The following is a 26,488-nucleotide window of genomic DNA, read 5'->3' as shown; positions in this document are numbered from 1 at the left end:
ATTTGCACGTGTTTATAAGTGTGTGCATTAATGCATAATATGTATGTATTTAGTCACAGATGTGACCTAGAGGAGTTACTGAGTTTCCAAAAAAACTGAAGCCATACTCTATATATCTCTATATATTTTTATATATATAGAAAAGATATATAGCATGCTAAAAAAAGCTTAACAGAAAAATTTTAAAGAATCAATACACTGGCAATGTAAATACAAATGTTATATCCGTATTTAGCTTCTTAATTCTTTTAAATAACCACATGGTAGAGAATCACATCAGCACAATGGTACAAACTACTAAGCAGAAAGAGTGACAAGACCACCCCTATGAAGACAGGCAGAACTCTACAGTCTTCTCTCCCTTTTTTACACATATACAGAAATCTCCTTAGAATCACAGAGTCATTTAGGTTGGAAAAGACCTTTAAACTGATCAAGTCCAATCATTAACCCAGCACTGCCAAGCCCACCACTAAATCATACCCCTAAGGATCACATCTACATATCCTTTAAACACATTCAGGGATGGTGACTCAACCATGTCCCTGGGCAGCCTGTTCCAATGCTTGACAACCCTTTCAGGGAATACATTTTTCCTGATACCCAATCTAAACTTGCCCTGGCACAACTTGAGGTCATTTCCTCTTGTCTTGTCACTTGTCACTTGGGAGGAGAAACCAACCCACACCTTGCCACAACCTCCTTTCAGGTAGTTGCAGAGAGCAAAAAGGTCTCCCCTCAGCAATAAATCCTCCCAAACCTACAACCTGCAAAACCTGAAGAGTAACTTACGCAAGATGTGTTCCAGAAATTACAACCAGCATGGATATGTATCTATCTTGTTCTGTCCTTGACAAAATTGCTGAGTGATCTCACATTGTTGAAGTGTGGCAGCATATGGTCAACCCAAGGTCTTCACTTCCATCATTTCTAACATAGAAAATCAACACCCTTAATGAAGACAAAATGTATCATGAAGAAAACAAACCTTTTCCAGGGGGCCTAAAAAATGCCTTGTCTTAAATGCTCTCAAATAAAAAATGGAACAAATGGAAATGGACTGTAAAGAGAGTATTGCAGCCTTCCCACTGCTGAAACAAGAGCAGAAAACTCTTACCTGCAAATAATACTCTCCTTCAATGACATGTAGCCCATCAAAGGCACCCAGAACATAAATTTCATCTTGCTGCTTCTCTACCACCTTGTAACTCAGATAGCAACAGAGGCCCTGCTGACAAATGGCATGATTTCCTTCAGACTCAGTGAGTTCTATGAAGGAGATGAAATCATGGTAAATGACCCTACTGAAATAGTGTCTGTTTGATGGAAGCTGTTTGATCTTGCTGGTATAAAATTTCCAGTTAACAGCACCAGCATAGTCAGGAGAGAGATGTGAGCATAAAGTCAGTTCTGTCACCAAAAGGTGACCATTATCCATTACAGCATTGTAATAATATGCTTTTGGATTGTCTGGGGCATAAATACCACTCTCTGCAAACACATAACACCAGAAAGCTTCTAATCTGAAAGCAAGTGCATGGGACAGGTAAGCAGTATTCACTAATTATATGCGTGCAAAATTTTATTCTAATGTTTACCAGAATGTTTTGAAACTAAATTAAGCCTTCACAGACTACAATTGTAACCTAATGTTTTTTTGCAATCAACAGAAAGTAGACCAACCTCTGATGTTTCAAGTATTTTAAGTGACAAAATTAGTGTGCTGATTATATACGAATTGAGTGGCTGAAGCTATACATTCTTCCTTGAGTTTAACTGCATTAGAAATCACTAATTCTGACTAAAATAAGTGGTAACACTGTCAAATTAAAAAGTTCTGTATGTAAAAGATATTACCAAAATTCACATCCTTATTCAAGTGCTTTACATAAATACAGAAATCTTTAATGCCCAGAGGAAAACCTATCCATAAGGAATAAGAGTCGTGTGACATTGGGTTATCAACAACATAATTAACTGAATGGCCCGGATCTGCTTTTACTTGGACGGCAAAGTTTAGAGCTACATTGTAGCAGGAAGTTTCTCTCAATTCTGCAAGCACATGCACACAAAATTTGTGCTTGAAGTCTAGCATCTGCTTAGGAAAAATAATGAAAACAAAGCCTGCAAAGAAAACGTGACACAATGTCTCCAGCCCAGAGGTACTATTTACAGGACTCACAAGAACATTTCTCAGAGTCAGGTTTCCACCTAGTGGAGAAAACAAAGTTTGGGCTTTCACGTGACCAAAACAATGATAAACACCAGGGTCAGACGATGAAGAATAACACTCATAAACTCTCAGAACTCATTATTTAACAAATAACTAAAAGTGTTATAGTCAACTTAAGCATTTCTGAGTTCTGACATAGCACATTTTTAAATCCTTTATATCTTTACAGGTACTCCTGTCCTAATCCTGTTGACATGTGTGTATGCCTGCTGATAGGAATTTCTACTCAGGTCAACTGCACTACACAGATATAAATGTTGCCCATGTGAACAAGACCAATTAGAGCAATATCACATTACCTATCACACCTAAAGTGGAGTTGTGCGTATTTGCTGAAGAAAGTTGATGCCTGTTCCCATGGCCCACGCTGAGTGAAACTGGACTGCTGACAACAGTGGAAGAGTGCTAATCCAAGCAGTTGGGAACAGAATGGTGTCAACCTGAAATCTGCTTGCCAAGACCCCAGCTGGAGTGGTCTAGAGCATACTCTACCACATGATAGAGTATGCCTGTGCAAGTGAAAATGCCAAAGTAGCCAAAGGATGTATTGAAAGTCACAAATCCTGGATCCTCAGGGTAATTAAACTGTTTCTCTGTCATAAAAAGGTTGTACTGTTCATGGAAAAGAGAATGGAGGAAATAAAATATTAGAAAAGAAATCCAACCATTTAAGTTAAAAAACATTGAATACTCATTCACTTAAATACAGGTAATGGAGAACATGTTTTGTGAACATGCTATACCTCAGTTTCAAAGAGGAGAATCATACCACTGCAAGAGAAGTCAAGCACAAATAACTGTGGTTCTGATTTATACCAGTGTAGGGGATTTGTATTTAGTTAGCAAGAGTTTATTTAGGACATTAATGTTTAAATATCTTAAGTGTCACTTCCTACTGAGATGCAGTAAAAACAGAGGGCTTATTGAGCTCTAATTAATTTCATTTAACTACTTGCTATTAAATTCAGAATAGCAGGAACAAAGATATTGTAAGGCAGTGGCTTCCACCTGCCCTCTGACACTTGCTCTATAACGACTCTATGTAGAAACACATTTAAGCCTGGGAAGCAGCTTCTGTTTCTCATCTTTAATCACCTGAGAATCATAATCGCTTCCTGAACATTGTAAAATCCTCTCACCTTGTGATAACAAGCCATCAGGTTTCCCTTCTGAGTCAAAGATAATATTGGTATTGTACTGATAGTGGCCATCACTTGGTCACCTTGGACCACTGGAATTGCATGGTTTCCTGTCTCCCATATTTGCAACCACACAGATGGAGTTATTCCTTGCCAGACAGCTCGGTCTTTCCAGCATGGGTGAGGAAGCAAACCTAATCAGCAGGGAAGGAAGAAAGAAGTAAACGATCAAAACTATTCGATCCATAAAAATTCTAACGCTAAGATTACAGATCACAAGAGTGATAGGTCTAGGTTAGCCATATCTAATCGGAGACTGTTATTTTCTGTTATTTGACAGAAGGCAGCAGATTTGTGCTTCAAAGCGTAGCATGCTGAAACTCTTGCACCACCTCACATTAACTGAGGAACACAAGGGTTTCCTTGCAGTGAAAGCAAATCTTTGCACCTTCAAGTCTCCCTTCTGCTGCCGGCATGTGGCACAGCATCGATATTACACCAACACATGGGCTAATCTCAGCCATTCTGATGCAGCTCTCCATTTGGCTGATGTGCTGAGGTAGCTTCTGATTTGTTTCTTCTATGGTATGTATTGTTACTTGCCTATTGCAGCTTCAAAAAATAGAGCAATTTATTAAGAAAAATAACAGAATAAAAAGGCTACCAAATCATGATTCAAAAATGTAAGTTTGGAATTGTGCAGTATATTCTTTCAGTTGTAGATGTTATTTCATTCAGAAATATCCCTAATATTCTCATAATGTAAACATTTTCTACAACATGCATAGAATAACTTACTGAAATGTAGATTCTATAAGTTTCTTCTTTTAAATAAATCTCAACCTTTCTGGTGTACAAATAAAGAGAGTTACAGTGAAGAAAAATGACAGAGAAAAACTACAAAGAAAGTTGTCTGAAGCTATTTATGGCAACTACATGATGACTAACCCGGCTTCATTTCACAGCAGTTGCTCCAAGACACTTAAAACTATCAATCACGGCTCCTAAAGGTAGCCATCTTTCTTGTCACTGTTCCCCCATTTACAATAGGGACAATATCTTCCAGGATCAGCACATGGAATCCAGTCCACCTGTGAATCTGGGATATCCTCAAGACAAGGGTATATTGTTTCCCTTGTGAAGACCCAGCCACAAATGCCATCTTCAAGAGTCACAAGAGTCACCAAAAACACCATTAAGATAGGAAAAGACAGTCAGTGTTTACTCAAACAAATGTCTTCAATGAGATCATAATAGCTGTCTGGCTGCTTCTTTGATGGCCACTTCCAAAATTGCCATATTTTTGTCCATCAGTATCAAGGGTTCCTCAGGAGAAACTGGCACTTCAGTGTCCTCTGTTGTGCTCACAGTCTGCTGCAACACAGGTTCCCAGGGCACAGGCCTCAAGAGCAGATAGCACCAAAGGGCTTTAGGAAGCCCCATGTCTGGAGCCCGGAAATCATCCAAGAGGAGGCCACAGGCAGGCAAAAGCAGAGGGCTTTAAAAAGAGGAAGTCTTGCACAATATCTGGAAGTTTCCCAGGGTGACAGAAAGCTGACACCAGGAGATACAATCACCCTGCCTGGAAAAACTCACAGCATCAAAGGCAAGAGGGCCACCAGCATTGAGCAATTCTGCCTTACACCACCACAGAGAAGTCACCACTGTGTGGCAGCCGAAGAAATATCACCTGCCACATCTTTGAATGAGTCAGGTGTGGCATTGCTGCAGTAACACAGCTCAAGGCAAGCCTAGGTCACCGCAGGAAAACAGTTTGGGAAATCTCAGCAGAGACCAGCACGCATACTTTCCTATAGAAACTGAAGGGCGTAGGGGGCAGGCAGGGCTGTGAGAGGCAAGCAGATAACTCCAAGCTCAGCACCACCACATAGGCACTGCCTGTGCCACTCCTGCTCAGGGCTGCTCTGGTCTAGCTGGTTGTAGTTTGGCTATACCTGGCACAGTTCCCACTCATCACAGCTTCACAGCTTGTACAACTGTGTGGGTAATGACAGGTGGGTATTTAGACCTGCCACTGAATGAGACAAGCACAGCACTAGTCAGAGAGTGGCTTAGCTTCCTATAGAAGACCCGACTGCCCTACTTTAACTATTGTTCCAGGACCTTTGGGTAATCATAGTAAGAGAACATGTTTATGAATTATTTCACAAGGCAAAAAACTTGGAAATCAGGATTCCCTTTCATGTTTCTTTTGTCTCCATTGTGCTCATGAAAGAATGAACAAGGGAGAAGATATGTTGCCAGGAAGTTAGAGGAGTTAGTTAAGCCTGCCTAGTTTCTACTGGTGCTCTGGTGAAGTTTTCACACGCAGCAGGACAACTCATTACTTTCAATGACATTTGTGCTTTTTCTGGTAATCCTGGGCACCCTGAAGTCCTAACACTACACATGAGGTAAGTGAACAAGTCATTGCACAAAACAAGCTAATTAAGTCTCATGTCTATAGATCTGTATCTTGTGCCCCTTGTGCCTAACTCTAGTTCTCTCAGCTCCTTCTCACCTGGCTTATCATCAGTACTGGCATGGTCAGCATTTCATAAAAACTTGAGGTGTACACTCCTCATTTCAGTAAAGTCTAACACCTGATACAAAAAGGAAAGAAAGATATTGACAGGGTGTTCCTAGGGGAAGCCTGCCCTTTCATACCCTGATGTTTCACAGCTGGCTACTAGAGCAGTTGTTCTTGCTAGTCCCAAAGAGCGCAGGCAGAGAAAGAATTATTTCTCATGTAAAATCCAGTAACTACTTATAAGAGAAACTGATTGGAGATTGTGAGACAGACCACTTTTCTTATTCATGGAAAAAGGGTACCACAGAGAATCCCTTCCAGTACCCTTTCCAGTGAGTTATGAGCTCAAGGACAAATTAAAAGACTTTTGCCACAACCAAAGTCAAGAAGTCTAGTGAGAGTTTACCAGGCACGTCCTTGTCTCAGTTCCCCTTGAGTTTCTTTTGCCAAGCATCTGGAGGAGGTGAAGATTTTTTTTTCCCTTAGTAGCCCTAGACTCTTGATAAATTTGCTGTTGCAGAAGCAATTAGTACAAACATTCCAGGCAGGATTTATTAGCAATATAAATCTCACACACACCAAGCTGAGTCTTCATATATAATACAAACATACATATATCTGTGCATGTGTGTATACACACATATACAGAAGATGCCAAATCTCCTCCAGGATTGAAGATCAGTTGGTTCTGTGTAGACATGGCAACTCTTCTCTTCATTTCTTTTGCCTCCTATCTTCAGGCACTCTCAAGATAATACACATACTGGTAGACAAAAAGTCTTTTGGACTTTAGTTTTCTAAGAAAATTTACAAAACTTAGGAAAAAAGTTGCTTTATTGAAAATAATATTGTGCTTTGTAATGCTTTGTAATTTCAAATTCTGTCTCAATGTTTTATGTTATCAGTCACAGTATTACAAGATAATGAACTTCCCTTAAAAAGGTACAGAAAATCATGGTAGCAAAATAGGACCTTTATCGAAGAATAATGCACAGCACACACAAGTATAGAAACCAGACATTTGAAAACATGTCTCTTCACATACAGTGGTGCACTGTACATGGAACACAATTAAACAGGCTGACAGCTGAGGGTTAGTCATCACTTATAAGAACTTCCAAAAGAAAGGCAGTCAGTGTTTAGTGTTTCAAAACAGTAATGCAGCTACAACTAAACCACAACTGGTTGTTCAATAAGGGATCATGTCACAGCTCCAGAATAATGAAGCACTCTTAAGTCCAGTCACCTCAATACTAGGTTAAACCACAATAGTAAACAGAGAATTAAAAGTATGTCTGGCTATGTTTCACTGCCCATGAGATGAGTTCTTTCTTCATTATTACCAGGAGAATTTTGCAGGCTGGAACTGTTTGCATAAGGAAAAGAACAGGAGAGAAAACACAGGTTGCATATTCTCTAGACACTTCTATGCAATATCAGCATTAAAAGCAAAAAAGCATATTACATGCAAAGAGCTATGTGAATCACTGGATTTGATTCCCTGCTATTGCACCCAACCATGTACTATTCATTCATACTATCATATAATGGTTTGTACTGAAAGTGACCTTTAAAGGTCAGCTAGTCTAACCATCCTGCTATAGGCAGTAATATCTTCAACTAGATCAGGTTGCTCAGAGCCATGTCCAACTTGGTCTTGAATGTTTCCAGGGATAAGGCATCCACTACCTCTCTGGACAACCTGGTTCAGAGTTTTACTACCCTCACTGTAAAAATTTTTTCCTCATACCTAGTCTGAATCTACTTTAAGTTTAAAACCATTTGTCCTATCACTACAGGCCTACTAAAAAGTTTGTCCCCATCTTTCTTGTAAGCTCCCTTTAAGTACTGAAAGGCTGCAGTATGTTCTCCCCAGAGCTCCTTCTTTTGCAGGCTGAACAACTCCAAATCCCTCAGCCTTTCCTCACAGAAGAGATGTTCCAGCCCTTTGATCCTTTTTCTGGCTCTCCTCTGGACCTGCTACAACAGGTCCATGTCTTTCCCATGCTGAGGGCCCCAGAGCTGGATGTAGTACTCTAACTGGGGTCTCAGAAAAGCTGGGTGGAGGGGAAAAATCACCCTTGTGATTGTACAGGTCCCTCTGGATGGCACCCCATCCTTCAGGTATGTCAGCTGCAGCACTCAGCTTGGAGTCATCTGAAAATCTGCTAAAGGTGCACTCAATCCTATTATCTACATTGTTGTTTAAGATACTAAATAGCACTGGTCCCAAGGCAGACCCCTGAGGGACACCACTCTTCACTGATCTCCACCAGGACACTGAGCCACTGACCACTATTCTCTGCACATGACCATCCAACCAATTCCAGCTCACAGACACCCTTCTGGAGGAAACATCAGTAGGGTTTGCTCATTAATGTCATGGTCCTGCTGCTTGTATTGAATAGGCATTGCCCTGTTTATGTGTCTGTTTAAGTCGGCAGGGATTTAGGAAACCATACAGACAAATAATTTAAGCAGTATTTTTACTACTCATCATTCACTATCAGGTTGGTAGTGAGGAAAAAATGGAAGCACAGCTTTCAAAGGTTTGTTTTATATGACTGCAAGTAAAATAAAGAATAAATATCTCAGCATACCTTTTCCTTCTTGCCTCAATGATATAGAATATTCCAGTAGCAAGGCCCTTTGAGGAAACAGTCAGTTATAATTGTAATAATAATAACAACCTTATCCAATAGCTTGTACTGCAATAGATATAAAACAAAAAATGTGTTACTACTTACACTTAACAGTGCCCATCCTCCCTGGATGGCTGCGGCCCATTCAAAACCCAGCTTTTCATTTAGAAATCCTCCCAGAATGGGACCTGCAAATGCTCTGTAACAAACAAAAATCAGGTATTTGCATCCCAAACAAAAAAGATAACATCTCATATTCTCAGAGAACTGTTTTATTGTGTTTTGTGGCCTTTATAGACTCTCTCACTTTTGTCAACAAAGAAATTGTCTTCCACAGATCTAACTTCCCTATTACCCACAGTAAGTATTAATTCTTTGTTTTCCAAGGCCCCAGTAAATCTGTCTAGTCACCTCCTCACCTGGAAAAAGGATCCACATCAGAAAGTTGAATGCAGCCTTCTTCAGCAGAGAGAACCCATTGAAGACCATGTTCTAACAGAACATCTACACTGATCAATTCTATCATAAGAGAAATTAAAAGTCTGATCCCTCAAAACAAAAAGCTTCCAAACTTCAAGACAAAGGACTAGTGAATATAGGCAGGTGGGGAGGCACATTGTGACAGACATGATCACTGCAAGGTTGAGCTGTATCTCAACTGCCCTGCACCTTTAATGCCTGTCTAAAAATGCCATGAAAGGTTATGCAGCTGCTGTCCCTTTATGAAAGGTCTTAAGTGATACGGTCTCTCACTACAAAAGGGACAAAACTGTGTAAAACTGGAGAGATTTCCTGGAAGAAAGTTACATTATAAAACTGGGCTTTATAACAGCATAAAACTGAGGTTTTGTAACTTTATAGTACCTATGTCTGTACTGAATCCTATGCCAAATAAACATGACATCTGGACAGCTTGTAAAAAATGGTGTAAATTTGTGCCACTGAAACAAACCCGCAGCCACTGAGGACTACCAGGACAGATGAAAATATCCTGGAAGTGGCTGTCAATAGGGGCACTCTATCACTTCCCACTGAGTTGCAACTCTGAAGGGTCACTCAGCCAGCAGCACCTTTCATTCATTTCTGTGTTGATGACCACTGACTAATAAATACCGACACATTCTGCTAAGTTACAAAAACACAGACCTTAAATAATTGCTGAGGCTGAAAAAAAAGAGAAGATTCTACCCTATCACATACAAAAGGAGGAAATGTGGAAAATGGAAAGCAGAATTAGTCAGGAGCAGGGACCTTCTAGCTCACCTCATGTGGGTGGACATAGCTTTGTGAAAAATTAGGGTCCAGATCTCTCTGTACTGAGCATTAAATGACAAGAAAAATGATCACACAGGAGTGCAAGCAAACATCCACTTAATCACTGCAGTTTTTTGATATGCAGGACAATACATTTCAAGGAAGACAAGTTCAGGATCTTGTCAAAACCAGTTTTACCCTTTGTTGGGTAAAAAGCTTTGTTTTAACATGCCCACTAGGCACCTGTCTAGCAAGAAACTTTTGAATCAAGGTCAACATAATGGCTACAAGGCAAGACTTCCGGTTATAATGTAGCCAGGTTTTGTGTGGCAACAGTGTAGAACAACCAAACTCTCCTAGGTTACAAAAAGGTGTATACATACCCAAGGGACCACATGGCATTGAAGAGTCCAGACACCAGTCCCAGCAGACTAAGACCTTCTTCAAATCCATTCTCACTGCAGAAAGACAGACCAGTTAAGAGTAGTACAACACATTACTGTGACTCAGTCTATAGCCTTTCCTTATGGAGTTTTTCCCCTCCTTTTAATTTGCGCACTACATAACTAGTTAACAATCCAAAGTGCATAGTAGAATGTCTGTTTACCCAGTACTTTCTTCCTTGCTGCCTCTCTGGAGGATTGCAGTGCTACTCCTCCTCTCTAGTTTCTTCCAAGTAAGATCACTAACATCACATCACACTCATTCCCCATGTTTCATACGGCAAGTGTAAACAGTGACAGCTGGCTTTTAAGAAGAAAATACCTTGTTCCAAAAGGAACATAGTAATAAGAGTAAATCAAGACCCTTCTAGGTCATTACTGCCAAGCCACAACACGGACCTTGTACTTTGAGCACATATGACTCTTGCAGGTGCAGCTGTAAGAGCCAATACAGTTTGAAAATCTAGTGAAAGCTGCTTGCTATTAGTAGTCCTCAGAAGATGAAATAATCTAATGTATATGAAATCACACACAGGTTCACCAGATGCTGTAAGACCCAAAGTCTGATGGACTTCAGTGTGTTCCTAGTACTGAGGTACACATTTACAAAGCTATATTGGGAGTATAATGACTAGGATATTCAGAAAAAACTAAGATAAGGGAGTAGTGGAAGCATTTAAGTGTTACTAGCTGCCTTTGTCTCAAAGAGGGGTAAAAAAGCCACACTTCATATTCACCCCTTGTGAGATACAGGATCCAAATCTCACTGAATTATTGATATGGGTCAGAACCATCTCACTGTGTGTGTGTGCGTGTCTGTGGGAAGGGCTGGGCTTAGACCTGCAGGTACAAGGTAAGGCCTGTCTTATCACATAAAGCCTGCTGAGAGCACACGGCCTGCAGCTAAGAGGGTCAGGTCCCTGAGAGCACATGGCAGAGCCAGAAGGCTGCAGCCAACATGGCTGAGCCTATGCAGAGCACACGGCATCACCGAAGGCCCTGTAGCTGGGCTGTCAGTCAAGGCAGACCTGCCCGGTAGCCCATTGACACCATGCCCCTGGAGCCTGTGACTGGCTATAGCACACCTCACCCTGGCCTGGAAGGCACTGACTGGATATCCCACCTGGGAGAGAAAACTGAACTCTATAAATACATGAGACTCCTTGTGAGCTCTCTCTCTCTCTTCTCTCCTGCTGCCTGCACCATGTGAATCATCGAATCTTGTTGGTAACCATTTTTCCTTTCCTCTCTCTCCTTCCTTCTTTCTTCTCTCTTTCTTTATGCTTTTCATCGTTCTTCTTCTTTTACTCTTTTCCTTCTCTTGTGGGTAACTTAAAACAAATGAATTGTGGTTTACTAAAGCTGGTATATTGCTTATTTATAGGGGGTGTTTTCTGTTGAATGGGTCTTTGTGCTGGGTGTTTTAGTAAAATGTTTTTCTTCAGTTATATGTTACCCGTTATATGTAAAACCCTTTGTCAAAATGTCTTATTTTTCTCACCAAATTAAAAAAAATTTCTCTTAGACAAGTGGGCGTGGCTCTTTCTCCAGACACAAGTTCAAGGTTATAACGAACCAAAAGGCTTAAAAAGTCTTAAATAATATGTAGCCACTCTGGGCAGCTTATGGCTTAAAATCCAGAGTGTAACACCCCTGAAAAATAGTTGCAGTTTCCTACTGCCAGTAGCATGAAAGATGGGTTGGACCAAGTTACTTACTATGCACATTGCAGGATCTCTGGAAACACTGGAATAGCACTCATGCCAATGGAAAAGCCAATCAAAACCAGCACTAGCACAAACATCCACAGCTGACTGAAAAAGAAGCATTTAAAAGAAGTTAGCTGCTTAAAACTCTTTTCAAAGGACTCCATTTGACTGAAGGTTGTTATGTCAGCACTCCACAATTGATCAGCAAACTATGTTTCTTGAAGCCAATACTAAGACTTGAAAAACACAGTTCTTTACTTTAAAAAAGGACTTTTTAAAAGAATGTGAAGAACCTGTGCTCAAATTACATATTTTCTTATCAAACGGAGTTTTGTTGATAAGTTAAAAATCTTAAGTTGATTTAACGAGAAGCACATAGAGAAGAGGTCGACAGATGAGCTTAACGCAATAATGCATCTGTCCAAGCTCCAGACTTGGTTTGTTGCAGAAGTGAAGGATTTTGAAGCTAAAATTTTGTAGCCTAGTATATTATAAGCAAATAGACTTAGCTAAAGAATATTGAAGACATCACTAATTTCTTTTTCTCACCAGCTCAAACATGTCACCTCACCAGTTTCAATATATAATCTTCTTTAAATATTAGAAACCTAGGAGGAATTCTACACATTAACAAGCCTATCATCTTTAACACAGTATCTGACCTAGGACAAAAAGACTGTACAGTTGTTTTGTAAATGTAGCAGCGTGCTTTGTTGTGAATTAACTCAGAGAGATATGGCAATACAGCATTCAGGTGCAATGGACATTGTCTTTACTTAGCTAGCTGAAGACAAAACTATAATCTGGCACTTTCCTCAGTAAGCTATACATAGAGAGAAAAAATCATTATGAGCACAGTAACAGTAAAAAACAAAGGAAAATGATCTATTTATGAAGCTGTAAAATCTCCATTTTCAGATGTTTTCACTGCTTTACACTCAGTCTTATGTTAGACATTAAAATAAAACTGTTTCATGGTCAGAGGTGCTAATTATAAACTTGAGGACATACATGACATGGCTGAAAACATCACATAAGGGGGCAGGCTCGAGAAGAGGCAGTTATTACCTTTCAATGTGCAACACTGGAGCAGGTCCTAACATGAAAAAGGACAGTGCTGTCAGTAAGCCTCCAGCTATCAGCAGCCACTTCCTGATGTACTGTGAAAGACGAGGTATGCAATTTAAAATTTGTGAATTCCTAATGTAGCTATTTTGTCTTTCCTAATATTCCTGTTCTAAATCTTCACCTGAAAAGTACAACTCCTGTAGAGACCACCACTACAGACAAAATGGGAATTCAAGTTTCTCTGCCAATTCCGAACACCATCAAGAAATAGTGAATCCATGTTTCCTCACTGCCAATGCAATCACTGGCAGCAGCTGCTTAATACAGAGATTTCTTTATGATACTGACCAATAGTGCTTCTCTGTTAGCAAAGTATTTTAGGTCTCACTCTTCTTTAATACAAGAAATATCATGTAGGATTGCTCCTAAAGGTTCCTTCCAACCCAGGACATTCTATGATTCTGTGTAATTCTCATGTAGAAAGGCCATTATTACTTTGTGTCAGGAAAACAAAGTGTCGGAAAACACAGTGTCAGAAAACTGTCACTGTGCTTCACGCACAGCATTCAAAGTGTAGGTTTTCTTGATCCATTTGCGGTGCCTCTCAACTATGCAGTTTTAGGCGTATCACTGTCAAAGTCTCTTTCTATGGTGCTGTCAAGAGTTAAAGGACTATAGCCAGCCAGTGTGCTGATCTAATTTGGATATTAAACTTTTTAAGAGATAAAATCAATAGAGATAACCAGAACACCTTTAGTCCTCTTCTCAAAAGCTAATACAATTAGATGTGGTCAAAAGCAGGGGTAACTGCGACATATTTTCCCACTCTCTATTCCATATTGTCTGGAAACAGTTTGTGCTCAGTCCACCAGAAAAGCTCAGCACACTTCAACCGCTTGTCCAATGTCCTTTACTGCATTGGACATTCCTAAATTACCTGGGCCTTGCAAAAGAGACCTTCCACTTGGCAGTAATGGTCCATGTGCAAGATCTTGAAAGGCAGATCCCTTCACAGGACCAGACCTACATCCATTGCTTCAATATGGGAAGTCCTCCATCTTTACCTAACAGTACTCACTGGCAGTTTGTCGCTTACAAGTCCAAGGAGAGGAGAAGACAAGGAGTATGAGAGTGCCAAACCAAGGAACACCAAGCCCACATAACCAGCTGGGAGCTTGAACTATGGAAAGGAATAAATAAAACAAAAAACCAAAACAAACCATATATGCTACATTTATTAGAGGACAATTCAAGAATTATATTTTAGTTCAAAATACTGAAATGCATGATTTTAAGCATTTTACTGATATCATACAGAGGTTTTTCAAATATTTGAAGTCATCAACAGAGCTTCAGTTTCATTGCTTTCAGCAACACTTTTAAGCATGGAGTGGTAGAAACACCTGACAGAACCGTACTCATATAAAGCCTAAATAATGCTTTATATATATATATAAATATGTATATTATATATATATATATAATATAATGCTTTATATATATACAGGAGGAAACACTGTGCTATGCCCCCTACAACAGCACGCTGGTTTCTAACATTACTATCTGACACATTTGAAACAGACACTTCAGACACTAAAATTTAGATGGATTTAGTCTTTACTTCTCCAATCTTCAGTTTGATTTGCATTTAGAAAAGCATAATACTGTAGCCATCCACTGTTAATCAGCGCATCTTAAAAGTAAATAGTGCTATAAAACTCAACTCCAACTTTTCCACCAGAGGATGATTTTTATGAGAATGAATAAGAATTCTTTTGCAAACACCCTGAGGTTTACATTTTCCTAATGCAGAGACACATTTCTGTACTGAAACAAAATGTGTAATGAACCAAAAGCATGCCAGTCTCTCAAATGAGTGCCTTGACTAACAGTTAGAAGGTATTCCAAGATGTTTCATGTGGCATTGACTAAATAAATATTCATTATTTCCTTGCCATATGCAACTACATGATAATAACTCTAATTTCGTGGTTAGAACATCTGCCAAGAAGGCTATAGCCCTTTCACAGCAAGTATCTGTTAGCACAGTAGAGAAGGAAAGCAGAAGAGCCACAGAAGCACACAGTATTCTACAGTGGGATAATTACAGACCCCTCCTGGGTAATGGAAGATGTACATTCACATCTCCACTGATGAAAGCAGTTAGCAGTTAGCAGTTAGCATCAAGTCCCCTTCACCCCAGACGAGTGCTCTAAGTACAGTACTAGACAGAAAAAAAGTAGGAGCACAACCACCTGTGAAACACTATCCCTTAGAAAAACAATAAATAAAGCACTCAAAGAGCATTGCTTAATTTCACAGAGGAACTATTTACTTCAAATCCATTACCTTAAACGCCACAGGGAAAAATAAATAAATCAAGTAGGAAACAAATAAGTATTAAAATAAATAATAAATAAATAAATAAAATGTCATTTGCCTTTTTAATGAATGATTTAAGTCAGCTGGCAACTACATAGTTGTAAACAGTTTAATTTTAGGATTGCTGTAAGAGAATGCAGAGCTGCGACACCACTTTGTGGAAAACAAGTGTTCACATCAAGAGATGTAACACTGTCAGTGACTGTGGCAATTTTCAAGAATTTTATTTCAGGAAGGAAGAAAAAGTCCCTTGCTTACAAAACCAGCTGCTGTGCCCTATTCAGAGAAGGTACTTTGCTGTTGAAAGCCAATTACATGGGAAAAGCACATTTTTAAAGGCCTTACATTTCCTTGTTCTCAAAGTTACCAAGATCCAGCAGGATGAGATACTGTCAATGGAAATTGACTTGTCAGTACTGTGGAAATCAAGTTATTTGGAAATCATACTATTAACAGTTAATTAAAGCAGTGTAATTGGATAAAGCTCAATTTTGTTTTGGATATTTAAGCCACATTTATAACAGTTACTTACTGTTTAGCAACTCGAGAGTTCACTGCATGTTAGCAGGACTTACCTTCTTTAGAATAAATAGAGACATTGTGGGATCCAAAAAGCTCAAACATGCACTTAGAGAAAATATAGTGAGACAGAGTACTAAGACTTTTGGTAGATGTATAAGCTTCCAAAAGGATTCCTTGCTAGGGATTGAATCTGTTTCAATAGAAAAGGGGGGAAAATTGCATTATCATAAGCTCATGACTGATCTTCTTGCTATAGAAAAGAAATCAGTATTTCTCTTTTTCTAGTCCTATTACTCCTGTTTACATAACAAATGAAAGTCAATAGTAGATTACTATGCACTATACTATTTTTATAGTAAAAAACCTAATTTCGTAGATGAAGAAGAAAAGTGCACAATTTAGATTCCAACACTGCAAATCCCCAACTTGAAAAGAACAAAAGCATGTACTACGCCAATTATGTGTAAAAACAGTTACTTCTCTGCTAGTACTTACACAATGAAATTCTTACGGGTATGTCTCAACATGCACACATACATGAACAATTCATATCCAAACAAAGAAACATGGTTTAAAAGTAAGACAAAAGGATTGTTATTTATCAGTTGAGATCTGCCAGACTTTTTAAGCAACTAGGTGTTCGGGTCTCCTATATGTTCAGTTTGTACTCCAGGAAACTTCTTTCAGATGTCATCGTTACATGGTACTTCTACATCAGGCTTCTTTCCTGATGCTGTTTCTCCTTTAATAGTTGAATGGGGTCTCAAAATAAACATTAGAACTAAAAGTTCAAATACGGGCATCCACCACTTCAGAGCTAACATTTATTTAACATCGTTTCAAATTGGCCAGTAATATCATGACTCCAGACAACTTCAGAGCTTGGGGAGGTCAGGGGGAAAGCCAGCAGTAGCAGCATATGGTTTATCACTGCAAGTTACTTCTAAAACCCAATATACGCAATTTTTTAAAGAAGCATTTTAAAGTTACATTTTCTTTTCTCTAGAAAAGAATAATGGAACTGTAACCTTGCAATTACAATCTTGTATGAAGACATCTTTAAGTTAGTTTTCTGTCCGAGCAGGACCACATAAAATTTAGTCAAATTTATATGACCTCCAGCACTTCATTAAACACCTCATTTATTAACTTTAATAGTCTTTCATGTTAATCAGATCTTGTATAATTCGGTACAAATAACATCTTTTTTCTCCCTGTAATTAGTTTCCCCAAACACACTGTCAAGTTCTCTTGTTTTAGGCAAAATCTATCTCCAGGTTTTCTTCAACTAGCTCCAATGACAAACCTATATGAAGCAGACACAATTGGTCCTTTATGAGCCCTTAAGCCAAGAAGTCAAAAGAAAACAAAAGTATATCTCAGTTCACTTCCATAGAGTTCTTAGTGTTTGCAGAAGTAGGGATGAGGAGTTGCATTCATTCCAGGCCATCTGTACACATGCATTTAGGTTAGCATTAAAACATGGGCCTGATGAAGATGATCAGCTAATTCAACTGGAGCTTCGCCCTCTGACTTGGATCAGACTCCAGAAGCTGATACGCTTTAAAGATACTTAAATATGTGAAAAATAAAGGTGAGTGAAGGAGGCAGGTTAGAAGGATGCTTACCGTATTTTGGCAATATGCACATATTCATAGGCACGAAAACCAACACTATACATCCCAGAGTAATGAAAGGGACCTCATAACCAAATGATTGATATAAAAAACCACCTAAAGGTGGGCCCAGCACCATTCCGAGTCCTGAAAAAATTTCAAGGCTGCCCTAAAGGATGAAAAGGCAAGCAAAAAGGCAGTCAGTATGTGGAGCAAATATGATGCAATGATAAAAAGCAAGCCATCTGTCTGAGGGGCAGCACAACCTAGGTAGGCTAGTGAAAAGTAAAAAGACACTACATCACTAAGGACAACAGCTAGTAGTGACCTTCACAAGGTGGAACAGTGAAAGGGATTTCACAGTTATCTGTGTGACAGCCATGACCTCTTTTGGTTCACTACAGAGAACCACCTGAACTGCAGCATTCACCACCCCGCTGTTACCTAACAGATCCCAGTCCTGAGGCAAGGCGAATGCTCTAGTGGCAGAGAGTATCTGCAGGAAAACTTAAGCTAAATGAAATATCTCTCCCACCTGCCATTACACTCCAGTGTGAAGGGAAGGATCCAAACAAACCTATTCAGATGGGTCATTATCTCATGGGATGAAGTGCATGTGCCAAGTTAAAGCTTTCTCTTCATAATTGTTTTGATTCACTCCTTAGGGGTAGGAAATAATAATGAAATTGCAATGGGGAAATTCAGATTTGTTTTGGCTATAATTTAATAATCTGGTACCTTTTATTAAGATACTAATTTGTAAAAGGACAATAATACAATTATACTTACCTCGTGTTACAAGTCATCACTGTTAACATCTGCCTCAACACTTGATTAATCAACACTTAGACCACCACTAACAGCTAGTGGTAATAATTGCTTACAGCTAAAGTTTTGATAACCTCTAGAACCCAGAAACATAGTATAGGCACTCATCCTCATCTTTAATTTTACTGATACAAGTCAGAGTGGTCAAATGGCCCAAAACCAGGCACAGTCAGCAACAGCCAAGCTCTTTACCCTAGGTCAGCCTAGGGTTGCAGCCTTTTGTTTTCCCAGCAAAGGAAATAACTAGTAACAACCTATGACTAGTAAGTTTCAAAATTTCCAGATAGATTTGAGACATTTTGGTAAATTCTGACATGTGGAATAGCTGTTGAGTTAACACAACTGTAACCAAATAATGCTTTCACTTGTGTTGCTCATCAACCATAAAAAATGGTTGATTTGATTTTTGAGATTTTAGTTCTTATCAGGATGTACATCATTTAGACATTCTAAATTAATGAGGTGGGGATGGAGGGGAAGCTGAGACATTGCATTAGTACAGATTAGAGGACAAGACAAACCTTATTCCATAAGAAAAGTGAGACTGCTTATGTTCTGAAGTCCATACCTCCTCCAACAGAGGGATCATGTTGACACATGCTCAACTTCCCACTTCAACAAGGCTGATGTGCCTACATTTAATAACTTCCCCATACATTCTCTAGGGTACCAAAGGAGTAAAGGTAGGCTGAAAACTGATACCAAAATAGTAAGGAGAGGAAGTGCTTTTCAGTATCTACCACTATCAAGAAGGGCAATGAAAAGCAAGGCTAAAAATATCTCATCCACTCCCCCAGGCTTTACAATTTTACTCTAAGATGTGTCTTGCTTCAAACCATTAGCTCTTTCTTCTGCCTCCTGCCTCAGAGCTCAGAGTTACAAGAACTCTCCATCATGTCCATTTAAGGACAGTACGTCTAAACAAATGAATTTGAAGATATTTCATTCTCATGCAGAACAAGACATTGGACCACAAAATATAGTAAACAGACCAACATTTAGAAGTCATCTGTCTTCTTACAGAACCCTTCCTAGATTTTAAACAAAGGTAGCTGCCAAATGAGAGCTGTGTAGCATTTCTGATTGGGGTCTTGAGATGACCTTCATCACCACATACTGTTTTCAGCCACATATCACGGTTACTGTGCTGCCACAACAGAATTTCACTACTTTTTAATTCTGATTATAAGATGAATAGCTAAGTCCCTTTAAGTCAACATTACTTACCTATTTAAATTACATCTTAAAATTTGCAAACAGGAAACCTTAACCTTATTGACTGAATAAATCCAAAACATGATTAGAATATACAAACTGCTTTCCAAAGAAAATGCTAGCTGATTACTGCTGATACAATTTAGCAGGGTTTTTTTTAGTTAGGAGGACATATTCTTATAGATATTTACTTATAGAAGTAACTATACAGCTTAACAACAGTTTTAATAAAAGCATCAACTTTTCCAATTTTATTTAATGCTCTTAAGTAAATTCTCAACATTTGTTTACTCATTAAAATTTAATCTAGTTATTTCTGTCAGTCTATATTTGAACTGAAACCAGAATTTATTGAAAAAGAGAAAGCAGCATTTTATTAAATACAAAATTTTTCTTCCTAACACCATAAAAACCTAACTAAATAAGGGTAATATCTCAGGTTGAAATGAATCATTGATGAGCAGAAATACTCCCCTCTGGAGTTCAAGAAGTTCTACCTCTCATTTTCTCATACATAACTTTTATCAATAGCCTAGAAAAATGAAGCCAAAATTGTTTCCAGTTTTGCATCTTTCAGGCATTTAAATCAACACTATTTGAATGAATTTATCAATTTTTGTAATCAATCCACATGGATCCTTACTATCCATGTAGAAGTAGTCACTAAAAGCTGTATTAGCATTTTATTAGTCTGATTTCAACTGAAGAGGTAAATACTGACATCAGTGGTCAGCTGTCTTCAAAGCACAAGCAACTAATATATACCGCCTAATTTACATCTAACTGGAGTTATGCTAAAGTCTATACTTGTTCTAGGACTGTGATTCTAGATTGCAAACAAAGTACGTGGTGACTTCAAATAAACCTGCACATGAGACAACAGATTTTCTCCTGGTTTTAGGCTGCCCACTGGCAATTTATCATATTGCAGGTACTCAGCTCTAACACTGCTTTTTGCACTTACCAGGACAGTAGCTATGTTAGTGGGAAACGCCTTTGCAAGGATTGAAAACGATGCTGTCATTGCTGCTGCAAAACTTATTGCATCAATTGATCTTACTAAAAAGCAAAAACCAATGAACATTGGTCCACTTGGCACCTTGTCCAGCATTCTGGAAAAAAAAAAAATTCCCAACAGTAAATGGGAGCTCTCTCAGGATGCAAGGAGTCATCTACTAAGGGCCCTGAAGCATCATTTCTTACTCATTAAAGGTCACAGCTACAAGACAGTTAATGTTTTCTATTGTGACATATTTTTGAATCGCATTGCTAAAGTCATTGAAACTCTACCAACTTCTTTCTGGCAGCTTTCTCCTTTTCCCCTTGTTTTGGCAGTGGAAAAAACATGGAAAACCTAACTTGTGAAAAACTCCAATGCCATCTTCTGTTGTATTTCACAGCTTTTCCAACCACCTGTGCAAGCAGTCTGATGCAATGTGTTACAGCTACCTAAGAAAAGGTTCTTACCTTGCTAATAAAACATTTATTTTGCTAAAATGAGTGACTTAGCCTCTTCACTTGCCAGGTAAAACTTCCCATTTGCACTCAATATTTTCAGGAAAAAAAATTAAAACGTTATGTAGAAATAGTTCCCTTTTTGCTGCATTTTGACAGGCTTCTCACTATTCATGAACTACAGTAGTTATTTAAATATATGAACCTTCCTCCTCTGTTTTCAAAGTAGTAAACAGACTTTGAAACCTACTGAAAGGGAGAAGTGTTCATTCTGCTTTACAAGGGGAAGATAAAAACTAAAGATGTAAAAAGTTAGGTGACCTAACCAACACACAAAAGATGCCCAAGATTTTCTAGTTTGGTTTTGTGTTCATCTTTTCATATGGATGAAAATGATCAGAAGACAAATGCAACAAAAATTACTCACCCAAACAGAATGGTCACACATCCTGAAACAAATATCCCTGCCACAAACATGAATTTTGCTCCAATGTGTGTAAGCTGTAAATTAAGTACCATTTTTTACATATTAGTATTTCAAGGAAAGATCAAAAATCTTCCAACGTAAGTTACTATTAAGAAATCAAACACTATGGGCACTTTATAGCACATGTAACTAAAAGATCTGGAGATACTGCTTCTGCTGGTGTACCTTTATGCAATACTGAACCTAAAAGTACTCTGAAGGGTTAAGTGACTTAATCCAGTTTTCAGAATGGTAAGACAATGCTGCAATTAACTATGTCGCAGCAGCATGCTGCAGCTTCTGCAGAGCAGCAGATTACAGCAGCAGTACTCACTGTAAACAAACACAAAGTAACACATTCCTGCTTCAGCACCATCACTGAGGGAAGGCCAGCAATACCTGTCACGTATAGAGCTGAGGAGTCAATGGAAGCTGATTTTAAAGCAAATTTATCACTACTTTTAATACCACAAAGCTTTGGCATGGGAAGCACAGTAGCTTCAGGCCTCCCCATTCACTATCAGGGAAAGGACCCCACCTTCCTTCATTTCACACTCTATCCAGTAGAGTGAAGGACGATGGGAGGTATGTCATAAAGCTAACTCACTTCCATAACAAAGTACATTTGAACTTCTAATTACATGCTGCAACTTCCCCTAAGGGCAGCAGGTACTTCAGACTCCTTTTTTTTCCAGACCTGGACAAAGTCCCTGCCTTTCAGCCGTTATTACTAAAGCCCATATTTTGCTGAGTTTCATTACAACCCTCAGGATGTCTGATTGCTCCACTGTCCATGTCTATTGATGCTCACTTCAGCTGTCTGCAGTGAGGATGGCACGCTCGCTCTCTCCCCTGTAAAGTACTTAGTGAGGGGTTGTGCCATAGCTGAATGCCGTCACAGGCACCAAGACTTGGACTTACAAATGGCACTTGGGTGACACTTTGATGAGCCACCTCACCACCAGAGAAAAGCACTCACCATAGGGTCAGCAAAGAGGCAGCCCAGCCAAAGACAGAAAAGATTTTGACTCTGCAGCAGCCCCAGCTTAGGGTATGATCCTGAGCAGCCCTAGCCAATAATGCATAGACAGCAGTGCTCCAGCACATAAACAAACAGTTATATAATTTATTTGTAATTTCTCCAACATGAGAAAAATCCTGAATCTGTGGGAAAACTCAAGTTGCAAGAACTGGAGATATTTATCTTGTATTACTACATAATGAAGTTGAAGGGGAAACTGAGTTAAGCAGCAGAGGAAAAAAAAAGACAACATACCAGAAAAGAAGAAGGGGCGTAGTTAACTAAAGAAAAAAAAAAAACAAAAACAAAACACCTTAAGAATGTTTCCAAAGGCAAACAGAATATACAAGTGCAACAAATAAAATGGGGGATAGGGGAAAGGAGGTAACAGAAAGCAGAACTGACCACCAAATTACTCAGATTACAAAGCAAACAGAACAGTTAACCAGAGAAACAAAACAGCTACATGTCCATTGCCCTGCGCTACCTCAAGAACTACAGAAGAAGCACTGACAAGACTTAGATCAGATTCAGACTAACTGGCCAGACTCCAATTAGTGCATACATAAGTCTGCAGGAACGCTACTGAAGAGACATCTTTTTCCTCAGCCTTAAAGAACTGCCTTCATGTATCAACCTGTGTCAGAATAGAAATAAGTTACAGCTCCAATTATACTTACATAATTTCCCAAGATTAAAGAAGACAAGAAATTGAACAAAGCAAAACATCCAAAAATCAGGCCAACAATGGTGTTACTGGCACCTTTTTTTTCTGCCTGGAAAAAAAGATCACAACCACGTAAAGATGTAGTCAAATTCTTGAGGTGAAAAACATTCATGCTTTGTACATTTAATTTTTTTTAATTGTCTATTAATGCAGTTAGAAAGCAATTTCCTTTTTCAAAGGCAGCAGGGGTTCATAAGGTAAAACAACACAGCAATTTAAAGACATATTGCACTTCTAATATGTAACTAAGAGAAAAACCATGTTCATTCCTCAGTGAATGGAAAAATGTGTTATTTGCTGAACAAGCGGAGAGACTTTATACAGTGCGCACTGGTGTGCGACAGTGCTAGCTACAAAACTTTGATCCTTTGCATGGTGAGAGGACAGTAAACGGAGATATCTGTTACCTTCACTGTAACATGCCTTCTTATAACAAGCACCAATTTCTTTACTTACTTCAGTTGGCAAAGTATATTTACTTGGGCACAAGCAGTACATAGGAATATTTAAACCAAAAAAACATTTTGTTGTAAATACTTGGGAACAATTTGGTCATGAGAGAAATGGACTTCTGCTGCGAAGGCACCGTGACCAGTTTTTTCATCCTATATTTATACATTGTATTCACTCCACATAAGCAGAGATTTTTTTTTTCCCCTAAAGTTGCTAGATCAGGAAGTTAACACAGTTAAGGATGGCCCAGCCTGAGTTAACAGAGAGGCAGATATAAATAAAGTCATTGAGTGGTTAGAGCACCGAAATGCAAGTCAGGACATTGGCAGAATTTAATCTCGGCTCTACGCAACACTGAGCAAAGAACTACTTCAAGTTCTCCAAGAATCCACCTTCTATCTCATATCATTACTTTGCTGTCACCTCTGTAGTCACAGGGAAAATTAGTCCATGGACAGGATCCAGGTCACCATCATACACACACAAACTACACCAGCATCAGGCTATCACTGAGTTCCCCCAATTGAAAAGTCTTAACTCAGAGCTTACAGCCAACCATAAAGGTCCCATGGAGTTCAAGATACTTCTAAAAGTGTCGACAAGGAAAAAAAGTAGTGTAAAGAGTAGCTGACTAAGTTGTTTGTTTACCTCTGAAGGGAAAAAGGGTCCCAGGATTGAGTAGCATATCATTGAACTGAAGTTTATAGAAGCTGTCGCAGCCAGTGTAAATAGCTGTTCTCTGGTAAACCCTCTTGATTCCTCACCAAGTGCTTCTGACACACCACCATCTAGAAATATAAAATAAAACAACAACAAAGTATCATCTCCCTGATAGAGGGGAACAAATTACAAATCGGGTTGGAAAATTAAACGCCGCACAAAAAAAACTTCTACCCTTCCTGCTCTGAGAATTAAATCAAGCCGTGCTGCTTAATTCCCTCGTGCAGGAAGCGCGGACTTCGCCGTGCGGGCGAGACCCGCCCGCTGCGGTGCGGTGCGGTGCGATCCCGTGCGGTGCGGGCCGGCCCCCGCCCGTCAGCCCATCCCGGACGCGCCCGGCCCCACGCGGTGCGCGCTCTGCCCCACCGGGACGGCCGCGGAGCGCGGCACGGCGGCGTTCAGCCCCTGCAGGGACCCGCTCCGCTCCCCTGCGCTCCCGTTCCCTTTCCCGTCCCGGCCGCAGCGTGCGGAGCCCGCGGGGCAGCAGCGGCCCCCGGCCCGGCCGTGCGGGCGGACAAGCGCGGGGCGCCCCCGCCTCCCACCTGGGGGCCGCTCGCCGCCCGCGCCGTCCGCCGCCCGGCTGCCCATGGGGACGGAGCGGCCGCCTGCCACAGCCACACCGTGCGGCACCTCCCGCCGCCCCGCCTGACAGCGGCCGCGGGCTGACCGGGCACCTGGGCCAGCGCCAGCCCGGCCGCCGGCACTGAGCATGCCCGGCCCGCGGGAGCGGCCCGCCCAGAGCGCGCCCGCAGCGGCGTGAGCCCGGCGGGGAGAGCCCGCCCGGGCCGGGACAGCGCCGGGCTTTGGGCAGATTGAGAGTAACGTGCCGGCTGGCGGGGTACGCTGCACATCTGGCTCAGGGAAGTCACGATACGTTCTTAAGACTGGGTAGACCAAGAAAGATCGCCGATCTAGAGACGTACACGGCCTCTAGCAAGTTACAGGATCCATAAAAGAGAAGTGCAAGAGCATAACGACAAAGTTGTCACAAGAATTAATAGCTATAACTGGCCAGGAGTAAGTTCAAGCTAGAGATGAGGGAGAGGTGGTATAATCAATGCACTTGGCCCGAGTTTCTATCCACAGGGCAGGAAAATGAGGAGAGAGATGGGGTGTGAGCTCAGGATCTCTTCCAAATGTGGTAAAAGACCACCTGTTGCTTGAAGAGAAAAAACAGTAATTACATTTTAAAAGTGCTATTTTAACTAGGCCAGTACTCCATCTAGTCACCAGTTATAATATTAAGATGCATAAAAAAGACATTTCAGAGCAAATGTTGCCATGTACCTAACTTTAGAATCCCACACCCCACATGACAGGAAAAAAGCAGAACTACTTTCTTATCACAAGATTAGGAAACCTAAAAGCTATTTAGCAGCCTGAAAGAACAACAACAACATGTTCCTTTGCTGAAGCCTATTTGGACAATATATTTTGTGTGGCATATATTAATGGCTGTGAAGTTGAAAAATCCGTAAGAACTACCTTCATCTTTTTCTGTCTACCTCCAGAAAAAGGCATAAACATAAATCCTTCTCATATATATTACCTCTTGAGCAGCCTTACCCCCTCTCAAAAAATAAAAAAAAAAAAGGAAGAGCACTTGCAAGTCATCCTGAGTTCACAAAAGGACAATAACAAAAGCATGATATATGCAAAGTATGGCATACAAATAAAGCAAATAATAGAAAATTGGAGAGAGATATTAAAATCGTGGCAAGGCAATAAAGCCTTAATTTTTGTGGCTAGAGATCAACAGGCAGTTCTGTTCAGGAGGCGAAATAGTTTTCACTCCAACTACTTGCTCTTTCCAGTCTAGACTCTCACTTCACAGATTCCAACTCCTTTCAAAACTCAGTCCTCTCATTAATAATTATGTATGAGTAATCCAACAAAGCCTATAGAGTCAGATTTCCACAAAGTCAGTGTGTACAGTAGAAGACTACTGTGATGTACTGTGATCAGCATGGCTCCAATAATGAAACAGGGCTATGAACTTGCCATGTGTGCATGGAGTTTACTTATGCACTACTCATTATTGCCACAAGAAACTGGTTGAGTCACA

At 39.9% G+C, this 26,488-nt stretch overlaps 1 protein-coding gene and 1 pseudogene across 3 annotated transcripts; both read right to left on the bottom strand.

Annotated features, from left to right (window-relative positions):
• Positions 1-1,468: 1,468 nt before the first annotated feature.
• On the bottom strand, positions 1,469-6,297 carry LOC135411637 (pantetheinase-like; annotated as a pseudogene).
• A 131-nt stretch (positions 6,298-6,428) lies between these two features.
• SLC18B1 (solute carrier family 18 member B1) lies at positions 6,429-25,125 on the bottom strand. Of its 3 annotated transcripts, none has more exons than XM_064649451.1 (14): positions 24,966-25,125; positions 24,352-24,491; positions 23,204-23,299; positions 21,464-21,537; positions 20,546-20,693; positions 17,551-17,707; positions 15,976-16,112; positions 14,097-14,198; positions 13,019-13,110; positions 11,960-12,055; positions 10,182-10,256; positions 8,650-8,743; positions 8,503-8,549; positions 6,429-7,268 (listed from the first exon to the last, which is right to left on the bottom strand). In XM_064649451.1, the coding sequence occupies exons 1-14, from the start codon at positions 25,009-25,011 to the stop codon at positions 7,202-7,204; spliced, it is 1,371 nt and encodes a 456-aa protein (XP_064505521.1). In that variant the 5' UTR covers positions 25,012-25,125; the 3' UTR covers positions 6,429-7,201. The 3 variants fall into 3 exon arrangements, with proteins under 3 accessions (XP_064505521.1, XP_064505523.1, XP_064505522.1); XM_064649453.1 differs by lacking the exon at positions 24,966-25,125 and adding an exon at positions 22,779-22,804 and having other exon boundaries at positions 24,352-24,485; XM_064649452.1 differs by lacking the exon at positions 8,503-8,549.
• Positions 25,126-26,488: the final 1,363 nt, after the last annotated feature.

Source organism: Pseudopipra pipra, chromosome 3 (assembly GCF_036250125.1).
Source record: "Pseudopipra pipra isolate bDixPip1 chromosome 3, bDixPip1.hap1, whole genome shotgun sequence".
Taxonomy (NCBI): domain Eukaryota; kingdom Metazoa; phylum Chordata; class Aves; order Passeriformes; family Pipridae; genus Pseudopipra; species Pseudopipra pipra.
The sequence above is the reverse complement of the archived record's forward strand: the minus strand, read 5'-3'. Positions and strand labels throughout refer to the sequence as shown.